This window comes from Triturus cristatus, chromosome 1_1 (genome assembly GCF_964204655.1).
Source record: "Triturus cristatus chromosome 1_1, aTriCri1.1, whole genome shotgun sequence".
NCBI classification, from domain to species: domain Eukaryota; kingdom Metazoa; phylum Chordata; class Amphibia; order Caudata; family Salamandridae; genus Triturus; species Triturus cristatus.
The window spans coordinates 564,549,320-564,566,011 of record NC_140579.1 but is presented as its reverse complement, the minus strand read 5'-3'; the positions used below and the strand labels follow the sequence as shown (position 1 = coordinate 564,566,011).

Sequence of the window (16,692 nt, the reverse complement as noted above, 5' to 3'; positions counted from 1 at the left end):
TCAACTACGTCCAGTTGGATGAGGAGCAGGAAGGGTTGTCGGAAGTGTTAGACAAGTTTGATGGAGTGTTCAGGAATGCAGTGGGGTGCGTGAGGGGTTTCGTGCATGACATACAGTTAAAGGAGGGATCGATGCCAGTGAAACACAAGGTTAGGACCGTGCCTCTGTCTGAGGTGTGAGCTGAAAGCCGTGCTAGACAAGCTTAAACAGGAAGGAGTGATTGAAGAAGCCGGTGCCTCGGAATGGGTATCCGCAATTGTAGTTTCGAAAAAGAAGAAAACTGGAGAAATCCGTCTCTGTGTTGATCTCCAGTCGCTGAATAAAAACATACTGATTAACTGCCACCCTCTGCCCAACATACAGGAGATACTGTCGTCTACGTCTGGGTCCCAGTACTTTACTCTTATCGATTTAAAATCAGCATACCATCAAGTCTGTTTGACCAAGGAGCCAAAAAAATTAACCACCTTCATAACTCCATTCGGTGCTTACCGGTATGCCAGGTTACCCTTCGGGCTGGCCCGGCCTCCGGGGTTTTTCAGAGACTGATGGATTTGTTGTTCCGTGAGATGAAGGGTGTCGAGGCATTCCAAGACGACATCTTGATACACACAAGGGGCAGACAGGAGCACTTGGAGTTACTGAGCAAGGTGTTAGGGGTCCTAGGTGACAAGGGGATGACAGTGTCGAAAGATAAGTGCAAGTTCATGAAATCAAAAATTGAGTACTTGGGTCACGTGCTGACTCCGGATGGCATAGCACATAAAGACGACCTTGTACAGGCGATACGCAATGCTCCGCGTTCGGAGGATAAAGACGCGCTACGGTCCTTCCTTGGCCTCAGTGAATACTACTCCAAGTTCGTCCAGGGGTACGCGGATAAGGTTGAACCGCTGAGGAAGCTGCTGCGGAAAAATGAGAAGTACCTTTGGTCGGGTGAGCAGGACGTTGCATTCGAATCCGTCAAGAAGGCCATTGCCGCGGCTCCGGTGCTGCGGCCCTATAACAAGGATCTGCGGAATGTGATCAACGTCGATGCCAGCGCCAAGGGCATAGGAGCCGTTTTTTGTCAATTTCAGAGAACACCATAGCCTTCATATCCCGCACGCTCAGCGACGCGGAGAAGAGTTACAGTACCATTGAGCGGGAAACACTTGCGTGTGTTTGGGCTGTGGAAAATCTGAAAAATTACCTGTGGGGCAAGGTGTTTGAGATCGTCACGGACCACAAGCCGTTGGTATACATGATGGACGGGGAAGGCCGAGGAAATGGAAAAGCGAGTTCGAGGCTTCTGCGACTGCTGTCCAAATTGCAAGAGTATCACTTTACGATACGACATATCAAAGGTGGCCTCAACTACAGAGCGGACTGCCTGTCCCGGATGCCGGTGAGCGGTATGGAAGAACCCTCTCTGGATGACACTGAATGCGTGGTGGCGTTGGTGGATGCTACCGTGATGTGCAACGGCTCCATCACTGAAACCGAGTGGCTGACTAGTCAGGAGGAAGACAACGTCCTCTTAAAAGTGATGGACCATATGACGACCAAGTGGCCTCCTGTCCGGAACTTACAGAGTGAATTGAAGAGCTTCCAACAGGTGAGCGAGGAACTTACTATTGAAAATGGATTCCTGAAGCGTCACGACTTGTTCGTTCCACCGGCGGGACTGCGGGGGAAATTAATCAAGATCGCGCACAAGGGACATCCAGGAAGCAGTGCGACCAAGAACATCCTCAAAATGTACTATTGGTGGCCAGGAATGACCAGTGATGTAGGTAATTACATAGACAGATGCGAACAGTGCCTGAAAGCTGACAAGCACTGGAAGACTAGTAAGGGAGAATTGCAGCTGGTAGAAATACCGATGGGCCCCTGGAGTAAAATTGCAATAGACTTTGCAGGCCCGTTCACCCTGCTGCCTGAGGACTGCAGATATCTGATTGTGCTCACTGACTATTATTCTAAATGGGTGCACTACAAGTTTGTCCGTGCTGTCACTACAGACCGTGTTATAAGGGTCTTAAAGGATGTTTTCGCAATGGAGGGACAGCCGAAAGTCCTGGTCTCCGACAACGGCACCCAGTTGGTGTCCAAGCAAATGACGGATTTCCTGGATGCCCTGGGGATCAAACAAGAGAAAACACCTTTGTACAGTCCCAAGAGCAACGGCCAAGTCGAGAGGCTGAACAAGTTTATTAAAGAAGGCGTTCAACTTGCCCTTGCATCTCATCTCGATGTGAAGGAGTTCCTTGCTGAAAAAATGTGCACTTACCATAACACTCCGAATGTGGTCACGGGGCACACCCCGTTTTTTCTAATGAGGGGAAGAAGCTGCACAAACTAGCTTACACCCAAGTACAACAGGTGGTACAATGTGAGTGAGGAAACGCAGGTTATACGTGATGAGAGGTTGGGAGGGAGGGAGAGAATTGTGTCCAAACAAGAGAGTTCAAAGAAGTACGCTGATGCGGCAAACAAAGCGAAGGTGAAGATAATAGAACAGGGAGACTGAGTATTAGTAAGAAAGCCGCACAAGGTGATGAAGGGAGAGTCTGTGTTTGGTCTGCTGGTACGTGTGCAAGAAGCGACAAAAGGTGCAGTGTGTCTAGAGGGCAAAGGTTGGCGCAGCAAGGATGATGTAGTCAAACTGAAGAAAGGTCAGGAGGAAATACTACTGAAAGGGAGTTCTGAGAGCAATGAATGTTGTGACGATAGTGTTCTAGAGTGGCAAGAAGAAGGGGGTGCCAACCTGGGAGCACATGGTGAGGGAAGAGGCATGGACATATCCATATATCAACAGACAAGGAACAGCAGTGGGGCCGAGAGTGAAGCAGTCAGGTGTGAGAGTGGTTATGCCGAGAGCCGGGCGGAAGGTGGAGTTAAGAGGGAGCACCCTAATGGGCAGGATGCTCGTGGCCTGAGTCACAGCTTCAGCAGCACTTGTTCCGAAAAGGGTTCCTCACTGTATGCCTTTAGTAGACCAAGGAGGGAGGTAAGAGCGCCGAGGCGCTATGACGATTATGTTATGGATCGACGACGTTTATTTCTGTTTTGTGAAAAAAAGGAGATGTTGAATATGTACTAATTGTACAGAATGCACCCCGTTATGTCAGACGTAGTCTGTCTTTTGTGTTAACGTTATCACATGACTATCTCTGCCAATCAGTAATGGTGTGTGACGTCAGAAAGGGGGAGTTCACGGGGATGCCATTTTAGTTCTGCCCGCGCAGCGGTGGCGAGCGGCTCGTGGGTCTCTGTACTAATAAATCTTATGAAACTTCGCACCACGTATCAGTCCATATTTCGTTACAACAGATGTACTGTATGCATAATAGGAATCCGGGGAGACTTTTGTAGGAGGGGTGAACATTAATCAAACATGTCCTAGGGGTGCGGGGCATAGAAAAGCTTGGGAACCCCTGGACTAGGTGCAGAGAGGATTGCCACCCTACACCTCTACAACTGTGGGACTGAAGAGGACCTCTGCATTAAACTTAGCTTCAAGTCTGATTGAATTACTACAAAAAAATCTACGGTACACGCTCTTGCACCAGTGCCATACCTGCACACAAGGCACCTAAAAAAGCTTTTAAACCAGAATATCGAAAGCAAGACATTTTTAAATAAAAAATACAATGAAGCACACTTTTTTCCTTTGCTTGCCCTTTCTCCATGCTGTTCTGTCAGATTTGCAGCCACAGATCTGTGATGTTACAGTCAGTATTTACAGGGAGTAAACTTATGATGTGAATTAGAAGGTTGCAGTAAAATTCATATCTATGCTCACAATCAACGTTGTTTAACTTATGGTGATGGATCCAAATTATATCATTGCAGTTCTACACTGCTACCATCAATCCCCAACAAGGCATCCTTCCCAGGGAACAGAACCTGAACAATGAACATCTTAGCCCAATCGTCATCAGCAAAAAAGGAATCTTGCTTGCTGGACAAGGACATTTTCACTACTAAAAATTGATGACAAAAGTGCAGAAGAAGCAAGTTGAAAATGGCCAGGGCCGGCCTTTGGCATGGACGGGCTGGGCTCACACCCAGGGTGAAACCTTCAGAGGGGCACAGGTGCCGTCTACCATATTCTCCCTTCGACCTAGCTCCCAAGAAAACTTTTCTTAAATGCTTTTTAAGATTGCTACAGGTACTAGAGTGATTATTTGGTTTGGTTTTCTTTTTGTGGAGCACCTTAACCTTCCTTGTCTAGTCTTACCCCCTTTTTAACACCTAGATTTTTAAAGAGGAGTGAGAGAGAGCGTAACATTTTGTTTTGCCCAGGGCGCTGTCTAAGCAAAAGCTGGCTCTGGCAGGGACTGAGGTCAGAGAGGGGAAAGTACTGGCACTTACACCCTTAATGATGTGCTGGAGAGGCAGTCGAACAACTAACCGAAGAGAAACTTCTTCCTTCTGGGAACAGCCATTTATTCCATCCATTGGGGATAAATCTACAAAGAGGTAAAATCATAAGCTGAAGCAGATCATAAAAACCTCACATTATACTTGCCACACTGAATAGTGCACCAAATTATAACCACTACACAATAGAGCACCATTCAACATAGTAAATCCACCACATCTTTAGAACACTCTAAAAGGCCACCAAAAAAGGCACAGAAGCGGATACTATTAAGACTGCTCCTCATGCAGTTTTCTACATTTTGCATTACATTCACAGCATCCTTTGCCTACTTTTACTAAGCTACGTTTTTCCAATTCATAATGCAAGGTTTAAAGCCTATCTTGCATAGATTGTGTATGAATCTTCATGTACAATACTTAGAAGAAATACAAACAGACGACACTCATTGCTCCCTTTTGATTAAGTCTAACCAGATGTGTCCGTCATGACATCACCCAGGTGAAACAAAGCTGCCCTGGGTTCTGTAATTCAAAAGCATGAATTTCACCTAACTTTATTGGTTGTCCATTAAGTTCCCAACTACAGCGGTTAGGTTAACTGGACGTTGGTTTCCAGTATTCTTTTACTCACAATCGGTTCTTCACCAATGTAGCCCTGGGCACAGGATTATTGAACATTATGAATGGCTCTGGATGACCCACCTAAAACACTTCGGCACTGCATACTATCTAACCCACTGCCTTACCGAACAGAAAGTTGGCAAGTGCCAATGTGATTTTATTTTACAAAGGAGCTATTGTCTACCTCTTTCCATTGCAAAGCCTGCCTCTGAAAGTTGGCTACTTCTTCATATTCTCTATTGTGAACATACCTCAAATGCTTGTTCAGAATTTCAATTTTTTCAAGATCCTCCAAGCTTCTCTTCTCATACTTCTAATTCTTAATTGGACTCTCTACTACAGCACATTTAATGTACTTGCATTCTCTTCATTTGATTATTTTGGTTTTGCTTGACATTTTACTTCAATTAAAATGTCTACTGCTTGAGCTTAATTTTTGCAGCTTGCATAGAAATTGGTCTCTGAAATGACTAGCTAGGGACAGTTCATGATTTTTAGGTCTCGCCTAGGCAGCGCGTGCACTGTCTCTTCGAGACATGCTGTGTTAAGGTATGGATCTGAAGTTCTGCCCATTTCCCGCCCATCTTTTCAATTGGCTCCTGATATTGTTCACTTTAAATGGTTGCTTATGATTTGTGAATAGGTTTAGTAGTCTCTCCTTAGTACCTCCTTTTCTTCTTTTGTAACCTCTCATGAGGACTGGCCCTTTTACGTGTGTTGTCACTCTCCGTGTTTTATTTACATTCTGTGAGTGCTATTTTCTTAAACGACTTTCTCCTATCTGCTGTTCCAGGCACCGTTTTCGCTTCCCAGCTAACGCACACAACACAGCATTCGATTCTCACCCATGCACTTCCCTCTCCCATCTATGTTTCCTGCTCATCAGACGCGTTCGGCGAATGTTTTCTTTTGATGATTCAAAAACATTTTCACTGACCCTGTAACTGAACAGGTTCAAACATTGCTTAATTATATTGGTTATAGTTATTTAATACTGTCTCCATATTTTTTGTAAAGCCTACGGCGGGGATCGAACATGGGTCCCCAGGACCGAAGTCAGCAGCTCTGTTTAGTATGCCACATCCCTAACTTGTTTTTTTGCTGTTGCAAGGGAGGGCGCATGTTCGATGCACTCCCCTCTCCGGTTTGTTTCCTGCTCATCAGAGCCTTCTGAGGGCGCCTGTTCTGTTCCATGCAAGGCCCCTCCCCCGCTTGTTTTGATACAGCAACATTTGTTCAGCCGATCTGTAACTGTCCTACAGCCAACAATGCACTAAAATAAGCAATTAGCACAGGAGTCCCAAGAGGCTGTAAATAAATGATGTGTGTTAAATTATTTAATAACATCAGCATTTTTTTATGAAGCCGAAACCAATGCTCGAACCCGGGTTCCCAGGACCACAGTCGGCAGCTCTGTTTGTCATGCCATATCCCTAACTTTATGTTTACTGCAAGGGAAGGCGCATGTTCGAAGCACTCACCCCCACCTCCCCCCCCCCCCCAGCCTCCTCCCGTCTTTGTTTCCTGCTTATCATAGCCTTCGGAGGGCGCCTTTTCTGTTCTATGATGCAGCTTAGGTCCTGTAAATCATGTACGCCCTCATTCTGGTGTGTTTTTCCATTGGAAAATTAAGGAAATTGGTATTCAAAACTGCCGGTTGTTTCTCTGAAAATTCAAACTCTTGAAATCTAAATCAACTTGCTGTATTCCCCCTCACATATTTCCTACTCATATGCAGTTAAACACTCCAGGACATCTGGAACCCAGCACTGCAAAATAGCGGGATACCAGGGCGTGACTAATGCAAGGTGACAGCTCTGTTTGAATATGCCTGCCTGTTGTTCACAAATAGTCCAATGAAACATTTGTTTACCTCTTAACAACTGATCCTTGTTCAAAAGATAAAGGCTGTCTCTTGGTTCACATTAAAGCAGATTATGCTCTTCATGGTGCGTATATGTTTATGAAAAGAGCCGCAGCTCACGTGATTGGCCTGGAGCTCTCGTCTTCCCAATCCCATCCCCCTTCATTCTTTTTTTATTCCTATAGGAAATGTACTGCTGCCTTCAGGGGTACCGCCACAGCTGCAAATCCCAGCACACAGAAAAGAACAAGATGGTTAATGCAATACTTGTGACTAGAAAGGAGTTTAAAATTATATCCTTCTAACCAAAAGTGCAAAGTAAACTAAATGCAATGCATCTTAACTATTCCCCCATGTGCTTCAGAGAGAGAGAGTGTGTACAAAACTATTGTTGACAGAAGAAGGGATTTATTGTGCTAATCACACACAGTGATACATATCTTCAAAGATATCCTAACTGTAGGAGCATTTTCTGGCACTATCAGTCTCTCTTGTGAATTATGTCTCGCTTGCTCCTCTAAAGCAAGCACTAATTGGCTGTTAAGACACGCTTGTTTATTGGACATGAACTATCTCTATGCAGAGCTATTCGGAGCTCTCGTCCAGTGATCTCATTTAGTTTCAGGATACAGAAATGTGCTGTTCTCACATATCTGCACACAACCCCGGAGGCCTGGACTCTTCAATGGCTCAGTTATTTTTGGTAGTTATAGATTGGATTTTTCTCTAGCACGATTATCTATCTCGTGGGCTGTGCGAGCATTTTATTAGCCTATAGAAAGATGTCCACAGAGGCCATTCTTTGGATAGGGTAGTGAGCACAGACTTCTCTTTACTCATTTGTAAGCACTCAAGAGGTCTATGACCGTTTATCAGCATTCCCTGTAACAGGCAGCTTTTACACTACATATTATTGAAAGCTCCTCGCCCTGACCTCACTTGCAATTTCTGATGTGCAGCAAAGAAGAGCACAATTCTATCCCACCAAACCACGCCTGAAAAAAATTGTATTAACGCAGTAAATGTCAGTGTTGAAAGCCTGAATACATAGTCAAAACGATGTTTGTTGCAAAAATAAATAAATAATAATAATAGAAATAATAATAATAGAAATAAAGAAATCACAGACTGACTTAAGTTATGGAACTAAATAGCATCTCCTTACAATATGTCATTTGGTGCTAAATACCCTCTTGATGATTACTAGCACTAGCCATGTATACTACTTAATCTACCCCATAACACAATGGAGGGACTTGCATCACCTATGTATAACGAACAGATACGTTTAATGACGACACATAACCTTTGAGTCGCCAACATCTTCAGAGTGAGTACAAGAGGATGGAATGACTAACGTCGGAGGAAGAATGACAACAGTGAATGGGAGAAATAACCAGCAGCTACATTTCACTACAAGCCCTTGCTGAGATGGGTTTAAAATATTGGCAGCAACATAAACGTTTGGTTTTTCAAAGATTAAAGCAGGCAAAAAGGCATTGTGAATCTAATGCTGGTAAAAATGTTTTATGTTACAAATTATCCGTGTTGGAAAACGAGGCAGCATCTGTGCGGCCTGCACAAATAACATGACAACATTTGTCCTTCACTGGGGAACCAAACACCCAATTGTAGCGCCTGACTCGCAGAGGGTAGTGTTGCATAGCAGTCTGAGGCTTACTCAAGAGAGGTGGTGTGGGCTAGTAATCGCCATTTGCAGGTGCACAAAAATAACTCAATAATGGATTGTCCAGTCTGTACTTTGCTTTATAAAAGTAAGAGTACATTTATGAAACACACACACACCACTCAATACTATGCACCAATTTACAAATATACATAAGCTGTTGGAATTACTTTGTGACATTGCATAACATCTCCACCCCTCCCGCAGGGGGGGGGGGGGGGTGTAGTACCACCACTCCCATGTATGCACATCAACTTGCCCCCAATGCAGTTAGTTGAACATAGCCTGGAGCGAGGGCCCTGCGCACTGGCACCATCCCAGTGGCGAACCACCCCATTACCTCAACAAGCATTAAAAAGGGGAAAACCTGCCTTGGTGACATGACCCTGACTGAGCATCTTCTACTGACCATAAAGTATGCACCTCTATATCTTAAGGGCTAGCAGTCTGGGGTCTTCACCTAAGCGCAGCAGCAAGAATCCAGGTTTACGCACACTTTAGAATGACAGTACTCATCACCTTGGTTGATTATTTGAATGCATTGCAATTACAGCCCCTAAGGGCATCATAGATGAAATCACAGGATTGCGCATATACAGCCAGACACCCTAGCAGGACTGTCTGGCAACATAGCCCCACTTGGCTTATGACATCTCCTTACACATGTGACTTACAGTCCCTTCAAAAGAAGTGCTCCTGGCAACTACACTTCTCCTGCAGTGCGCCTCTTCACTTTAAAAGGAATCACAGGTAAAAGCATGGGATTACGTAAATACAGCCAGACCCCCTAGCAGGAAGGTCCAGCAACATAACGAATAGTTTCTTACCTGTCGGTGTAGTTTTGCAGCTTGAAGATCTTTCTGGATTCACTATGCTGTGCATTATTCTGCGGTCCGGTGGTTGGGTCCGGAATCGTAGTCTTTCTTTTTTTTGTAGCCCACGTGGGCGTCGACGTCCCACCATTTGGTGTATTTCTCGTGACGTCGGCATGCTTCCTGCGGAAGTCCCACCTTAGGGCGCCATCTTCGGGTTCTTTTTTCCCTTTTTTTTTTTTGAACCCTAGGCTTTCTTTAGTATTTTCTTTTTCAATGTATACACTTTCAGTATTCTTTTGTTCTTTTACTCTCTGTCCTTCCACCTACCTCTCCTGCCTCATCTTTCTGGCGGAGGTGGGTGGGTTCGCTAGTGAATCCAGAAAGATCTTCAAGCTGCAAACCTACACTGACAGGTAAGAAACTATTCGTTTTGCAGCGTGAATCTTTCTGGATTCACTATGCTGTGCATAGACTTTGTAGCGGTTTGTCATGTTTGTGGCGGCTGGGTGGAAGATGAGCGTTGGTCGTTGAATATATGTTGAAGCACCCTTTGTCCTACTTGTGCTTCCTTGTTCATCTGTATATCCACGCAGTAGTGCTTAGTGAACGTATGCACTGAAGCCCATGTTGCCGCCAGGCATATGTCTTGAATGGGTGTGTTTGCAAGAAAGGCAATCGTTGCAACCCTCTTTCTTGTGGAGTGGGCCCGTGCCCCCTCCGTTAGTTCTTGCCCTGCCTGTTTGTGGCAGAATTGTATCGTTAGTGCGATCCATCGCACAATGGTGCTTTTCGTTACTGGTCTACCCAGGAAGCTGGTTGCGAAGGACACAAAAAACTGCTTGGTTTTCCTGTGCTCCTTTGTTCTCTCGATGTAGTGCATCACCGCTCTTCTAGCATCTAGAGTGTGTAGTGCCCTCTCTGCGCTTGTGGCTGGGTTTTGAAAGAAACTAGGTATTTGTATAGTTTGGTTCATATGGAATGCTGACACAACCTTAGGCATGAAGTGTGGGTCAGTCCTCATTACGACTCGGTCCTTGTGTATTTGGATGTAGAGCTCTTGCAGCGTTAACGCTTGCAGTTCGCTTACTCTGCGCACCGAGGTTATTGCCACCAGAAAGGCTGTTTTTATTGTCAGCATTTGTAGTGAGGCCTTGTGGATGGGCTCAAAGGGCGCCTTCATAAGTTCCGTCAGGACTATGTTGAGGTTCCATGCCGGCGGCGGAATCCCCTTTGGTGGCGCTATCCTTTTTTCCCCTTCCAGGAATCTCTTTTCTACTCGTGGCGTAAAGAAACTTTCTCCCGTCTCGCCTCGTGTGTAGGCCACAATCGCCGCTAGGTGGACTCTTAGCGAAGACGAACATAGTTTGGCTTTTAGTAGATGCGTGAGGTATCTAAGCATCGTTGATTCCCTTGTCAACTTATTTTGCAGTTTATTTTTTCTGCACCACAGTGTGAACCTCTTCCATTTTTCCCCATAGCATTTCCGTGTGGTCGGTCTCCTTGCCTCCCGGAGCACTCGCATAGTGCTTTGAGGTAGCTTAAGGTGTGCAAACTCTATGTCCTCAGGAGCCATGCCGCTAGGCAGAGGCTCTCTGGCTCTGGATGTAGAACTTCTCTGTTCTGCATGGAGAGTAAGTCTTTTCTTTTGGTGAACTTGTGTGGTGGCCCCTGTGCCATTTCCACTATTTGAGAGTACCATGTCTGTCTTGCCCACAGTGGTGCCACTAGGATCAGCGTCATGTTGCTGGTCCTGCACTTGTTGAGTACCCGGTGTATCAGTGGTATCAGTGGAAAAGCGTAGGCAAATGTTCTTGACCAACTTATCCATAGGGCATTCCCCTGGGATAGTTTTCCTGGTTGTCTGGATGCGAAGTTTTGGCACTTTGCATTCAGGTGTGTTGCAAACAGGTCTATTGTCGGTGTGCCCCACCTCTTGAATAGTTTTTGCGTTTCCTGCCCATTGAGTTCCCACTCGTGGGATGCTGAAGTCTGCCTGCAGCTAGTCTGCTTCTACATTGTCCTTCCCCGGTAGGTGTATGGCCAGCAGGTCTATTTTGAGCGTGATGGCCCATCTCCAAATTTCCTGTGCCAGGTTGGACAGGGGGAACGATTGTGTCCCTCCCTGCTTGTTTATGTAGAACATAGTTGTAGTATTGTCAGTTTGTATCAACACCCTTTGGTTGTACAGTTTTTTCTGGAAGGATTTCAGCCTTAAGAAGTACGGTCTTTAATTCCAGATAGTTGATGTGTCTGACCGCATCTGCTGGAGTCCACAGACCCCTCACTCTGAGCTTGTTCATATGTGCTCCCCATCCTATCTGGGATGCGTCTCTGGTGATTGTCACTGTTGGGTTGGTGGTGTTAAGGGCTTCCCTATTGTTATGTTCTCCCTGTTCCACCATGCTATCTCTTCTTGCACTGCGTGCGTTACAACCACTAGATCCTCCCAACTTCCGTTTGCTTGTGACCATTGCTGTTGCAGCCATTCCTGGAATGGTCTCATGTGTAAGCGTATATTGGGAACTAGGTGAATGCATGACGCCATCATCCCCATGATCTTGCTCGCTGTTCTCACTGTCAGAGCTCGCCCCGTCTGGTAGAGGCATGTCTCCTTCAGCAGGGCTAGTGTCCTTTTCTCGCTGGGCACCACCGTTCTCTTTACGGTGTTGATCTGCACCCCCAGGAAGATCTTCACTTGTTCTGGTTCCATTGATGATTTCCCCCAGTGTATTGAGAACCCCAGCTTTGTTAGTGTCCTTGTGACACGCTGTGCGTGTTCCTCGCATTTTTCGCGTGAATTTGCCTTTATTAGCCAGTCGTCGAGGTAAGGATACACGTGAATCCCTTCCCCTCCGCAGGTACGCTGCTACTGCTGCAATGCATTTGGTGAAAACCCTTGGTGCGGACTTTAGACCGAATGCCAAGGTTGTGAATTGGTAGTGATCCTGGTTGATGGTGAACCTTAACAGATTCTTGTGCTGCCTGTTCATTGGGATGTGCAGGTAGGCATCTTTGAGATCCACGGTGGACATGAAGTCTCAGTCTCTAATTTGTGGGAGTAATTCTTGTAGGGATGTCATTTTGAATTTTTGCGTCCTTACGTACTTGTTTAGGAATCGTACATCCAGGATGGGTCTTAGTGTTTCGTCCACCTTTGGTACCAGGAAGTAGTTTGAGTACACTCTCTTGTTCCTTTCTTTGAATGGTACTAGTTCTATGGCCTCCTTTTGGAGTAGCTGTAGTGCTTCCTCTACGAGTTGTGCTAGCTCTTGTCCTGAGTGTTCCCTTCTCTTTGGTTTTATGTTTGGAGGTCTCCTTTCCAACTCTATGCAGTATTCGTACTGTATGATGTTGAGTTTCCATTTGTCTGTTATTCTTCTCCATTCTTGGAGGAAAAATCTGAGTCTGCCGCCCACCGGTGTTGCATGCTCGTAGGTGTTTGGTTCGTGTAACCCTCTTTTGTTGGATCCTTTGTGCTCTACCCTTGGAGGGATGTTGTGGGTGAGCACTCTCCTCCGTGCGAAGCCACTTTGAGGCGGGTTGGTCTCCCCCTCTTCTTCTTTGGCCTCGTCCGTTTCCCCTACTGCGAAAGGACTGGCCCCAAGGCTGGTACTGCCAGTTCTGTTTCTGCTGCCCCTGTTGCCCGTGACCCTCGCCTTGCTGGAATGTTTGATGTGACATTCCCGGCTGGTTTCCTCCCCTTCCGTAAGGTCTCCGTGTCGGGGTACCTCTTCTCATCCCTCTGAATTGCAGGGCCCCCATGGACCTTGCAGTCTCATTCTCTTTTTTGAGTTGGGTGAGTTTCTCATCGACTGGTGCCCCGAACATCGTTTCTCCATTGAAAGGGGTGTTCAGGATGTTGTTCTGTACCTCTTGCTTGAATCCTGAAATTCTGAGCCAGGCCTGTCTCCTTTCAGTCATCCCTATTGCCATCAGTCTGCTTGATGTCTATGCCCCGTTTAATGCTGTTTTAAGGCATGAATTTGCTATATTCTTCCCCTCTTCCACTAGATGCGAAGCTCTTTGTTGGTATTGCTCGGGGAGATGCTTGATTAGGTCCCCCATTTCGTCCCAATGTTGGTACTGGTGCCTGTTCAGTAGTGCATTGGAGTTCGCCATGCGCCAGTGCATTTCCGCGTTTCTCTCTATTTTTCTCCCAGTGAGGTCCATCCTTCTGCTCTCCATGTCAGGAGGTGATCCAGAGGTTGCCGGAACATTGGCCTTTTTTCTGGCTGTAGATGCGATAATGGAGTCTGCTGTGACAGATCCCTTGATGTATGGAGGGTCCTGTGAGGAGTGTTTATATTTTTTCTCTGTTCTGGGTGTGATGGATATGCATGTTGCAGGGTCCTTGAACGCCTCCTTCCCCTGGTTCATGACACTCTGAAGCATGGGGAGGAACTGGCTCCTAGTTTGGATGGGGAGCAGTGTCTCGGGTAAAAAGTCAGCTTTCGGTTTTTCCTCCTCTAGTTTCACGCCAAAAGCTGCAGCCGCGCTCTTTACGACCATGTTGTAAGCCCCAATATCATCTGGCGGCGAAGGCCTCGAAGGATAAGTCTCCACGGGCTCTTCTAGATTTTCGGCGTCGAGGTCCTGCCATTCCAGGTCTTGCGCCGTCGACAGCGCCAAGCCGTAGTTCGATTGCTGTTCCTCCTCTTCTTCTCCCTCATAGTAGAGATCATCTTCCTCTTCTTCGGGAGTTTGACTGCTCTTCGGCGTCGAACTCGTCCTGCTCTTCGACCTCGACGATAACTGTCTGGGGTTTCGTTGGGATTGTGAATTTCTTCATCTTCTTGTCGAACTCCTTCTTCCTTTGAAGGATGCTCTCCATCTCCGCCTCGAGCCTTCTCCTTTTCTTCTCCATTTCGGAGGCATGTTCGGCGTCGAGCGCTGGCCTTTTCGACGGAGCTTGCATCGACGCGACCTTGTCCTTCGTCGTCGAACGCCCAACCTCGTGGGCCTGTTTAGACGAACTTTGTTTTTCAGCGGCCTTCGGCACTTGGATCCACTCGAAATTTTCGGCACCGGTGTTCCTTTCGAGGACTTAGACTCTGGTTTTCGAGAGTCAGTCTGTTTTTTGGGGCCCTTTCGGGGATTTTGTGCTCAACGTCTCTCCTACCTTGTCAGACGTCTTCTTATCGGTCTCTGCGACCGTGAAGTCATCAGGTCCCTCGGCGACGTTGTCTTCATCGTCGGTGGAGAGGCCCAGGTTGTACAGAGACGGGGCCTTACCCTTGCCTTCCATGTTGTAGTTGGCTCTCCTCTGCCTCTCTCTCTCACCCTGAGTGTCTTCGGTGTGAAGGCGGAGCAGGCGTTGCAGTCTTTGCTCTCGTGGTCGACTGGCAGGCAAAGGTTGCAGACCGGATGTTGGTCCTTCTGCGCGTATTTGTGGTGGCACTTACGGCAGAATTTAAAAGGTGTTTTGTCCATTCCTGCGCTCAATGTCCCTGAGTGCGCATTCTCCGTTGGACGTCGAAGATCTCGAGGTTCTCCTCCTTCTTCGTCGTCCCGGCTCGATGTTCTTCCTGTCTGTAGTCTCCTTTAATTTTCCTTCGATGAAACTCGTGCTCTTCTTCTTTCTTCGTTAAAAAACTCTGGAGCTTCTCGGTGACGATCCAGACCCAACGGCGGAAAAAAGAATCTGAAGATGGCGCCCCAAGGTGGGACTTCCGCAGGAAGCATGCCGACGTCACGAGAAGTACACCAAATGGTGGGACGTCGACGCCCACCTGGGCTACAAAAAAAAGACAAAAGAAAGACTACGATTCCGGACCCAACCACCAGACCGCGGAATAATGCACAGCATAGTGAATCCAGAAAGATTCACGCTGCAAAACTCCATTTAGCCTAACATCACCTTAGACAGGTACTTCACTTTACACATGTGACTTTCAGTCCACCTAAAAAGAAATAACCAATAGTAAATGGATTTCGGTGCAATTACACCACTTCACCTCCAGGGGATGCCCTTCTCCAGACATCCCCAACTCAGCCCTTCACTCCATGATGCACTTCATAGTACACCCTCAGCTGTAGAAGATAAGTTCCAGCCTAGAAGGTGTTAAAGGCTGGCTGAGCCCTTGAGGGGTTATTCTTTCAGATGCCCAGTGAAACTTAGGGGTGGACTGTTCTTCTTTATGCTGGGGGAGACTTCAGTGCCCCTGCAGCCCCCCTGCACCCCTTTTCACACATGAGGGTGACCAGGCACCAAAATGGCAGATTTCTTCGTGCGGGGGGTCGGGGGACTGTGCACCTCCAGCAGCTCCCCCAGCACCTTTTCACAAGTGAGGGTGACCCTCCTCCTCTGGGGGCCACAAAGCACCAAAACTGCAAATTTCCAAATGCCTGGCGAGGCATTATGGGGCGCTTCATGCTCCTCTTTACCAGCCCCAGCCACTGGGAACACTTTCCTCCGCCCTCAGGGTCTCTGATTCAGCAGGGTGCTGTCTTCACTGGCTCCCTGCGCCAGGCTTTCGCCAGGCTCTCCTTCTGGGCCTCTCTTCTCCCTGCGCAGAGGCCCCTGCTTCTGTGCACCAGTCCTGGGCTCTTCTTCTGGTGCCGATAGGGTCCTGGGGGAAGTCAGGGGGTCTCTCCTTCCAACTGCCCATTGCGCCAGGCTCCAGCACCTTCACCCTCAGCAGACCACACCCCGGAGAGACCTTCTCTTCCTGTGCAAGCACTTTTTAAAAGCTGAGTAGGGGGCTGGCAGGAAGTCTCTGTTGGTCCTATCAAACAGCGACACATCACGTCCCTGCCCCTGCTCCCTCCTTCTTGTCCAGCCTCTGAGCTTGTTCAAAATGGCATCGTCCAGGGTTTCTGGCAACATGTCTCTGAAGCCCATTTCGCCACGCTGCCGTCCCTCCTTGGTGCAGCCTGGTGCCTGGCACCCAGTGACAGCTGCTAATTGATGAGCCTGTAGCCCCTCCCATCTTCTCTTCGTGGAGAGGAGGCCCTAGCTTGTGGAAGAAAGGTTATCAATCCATCCAGCTGAGGTGAGCCCTCAGCCTGGGTCTGGTCCTGGCTGGCTGAGAGAAATATGATAGTTCTGGATGACCCAAAAGCAGTACAAATATGACTTTGGACTCTGCAGAATACTTATTTTCAAATTCGCTACATTGGACTTAAGTGCGTGTCTGGAATCTGCAGGCCTAATGGAAGTTAATCTAGCCATGTGCCCCACATTCCCATAGGGGAATAATGAAGTGAAAACACAGTAAAACACACTGACTTTCCCTGGCATGTTTCTTTCCAGGGTATAAAACCTATTCCATGTCACCACCCAATACTGCATAAGTCCTGCCACACCATTCACTTTGTAGCTGCTCCTGGACTGC

At 47.2% G+C, this 16,692-nt stretch overlaps 1 protein-coding gene across 15 annotated transcripts in view; it reads right to left on the bottom strand.

Annotated features, from left to right (window-relative positions):
• Positions 1-16,692, bottom strand: part of NAV1 (neuron navigator 1) — a 2,160,095-nt gene that overhangs the window by 85,775 nt on the left and 2,057,628 nt on the right. For all 15 annotated transcript variants that reach the window (XM_085644319.1, XM_085644290.1, XM_085644280.1 and 12 more), the window contains one exon: positions 4,360-4,457. In XM_085644319.1, the coding sequence (XP_085500445.1) occupies positions 4,360-4,457 (98 nt within the window). The remainder of the gene's footprint in view (positions 1-4,359; positions 4,458-16,692) is intronic.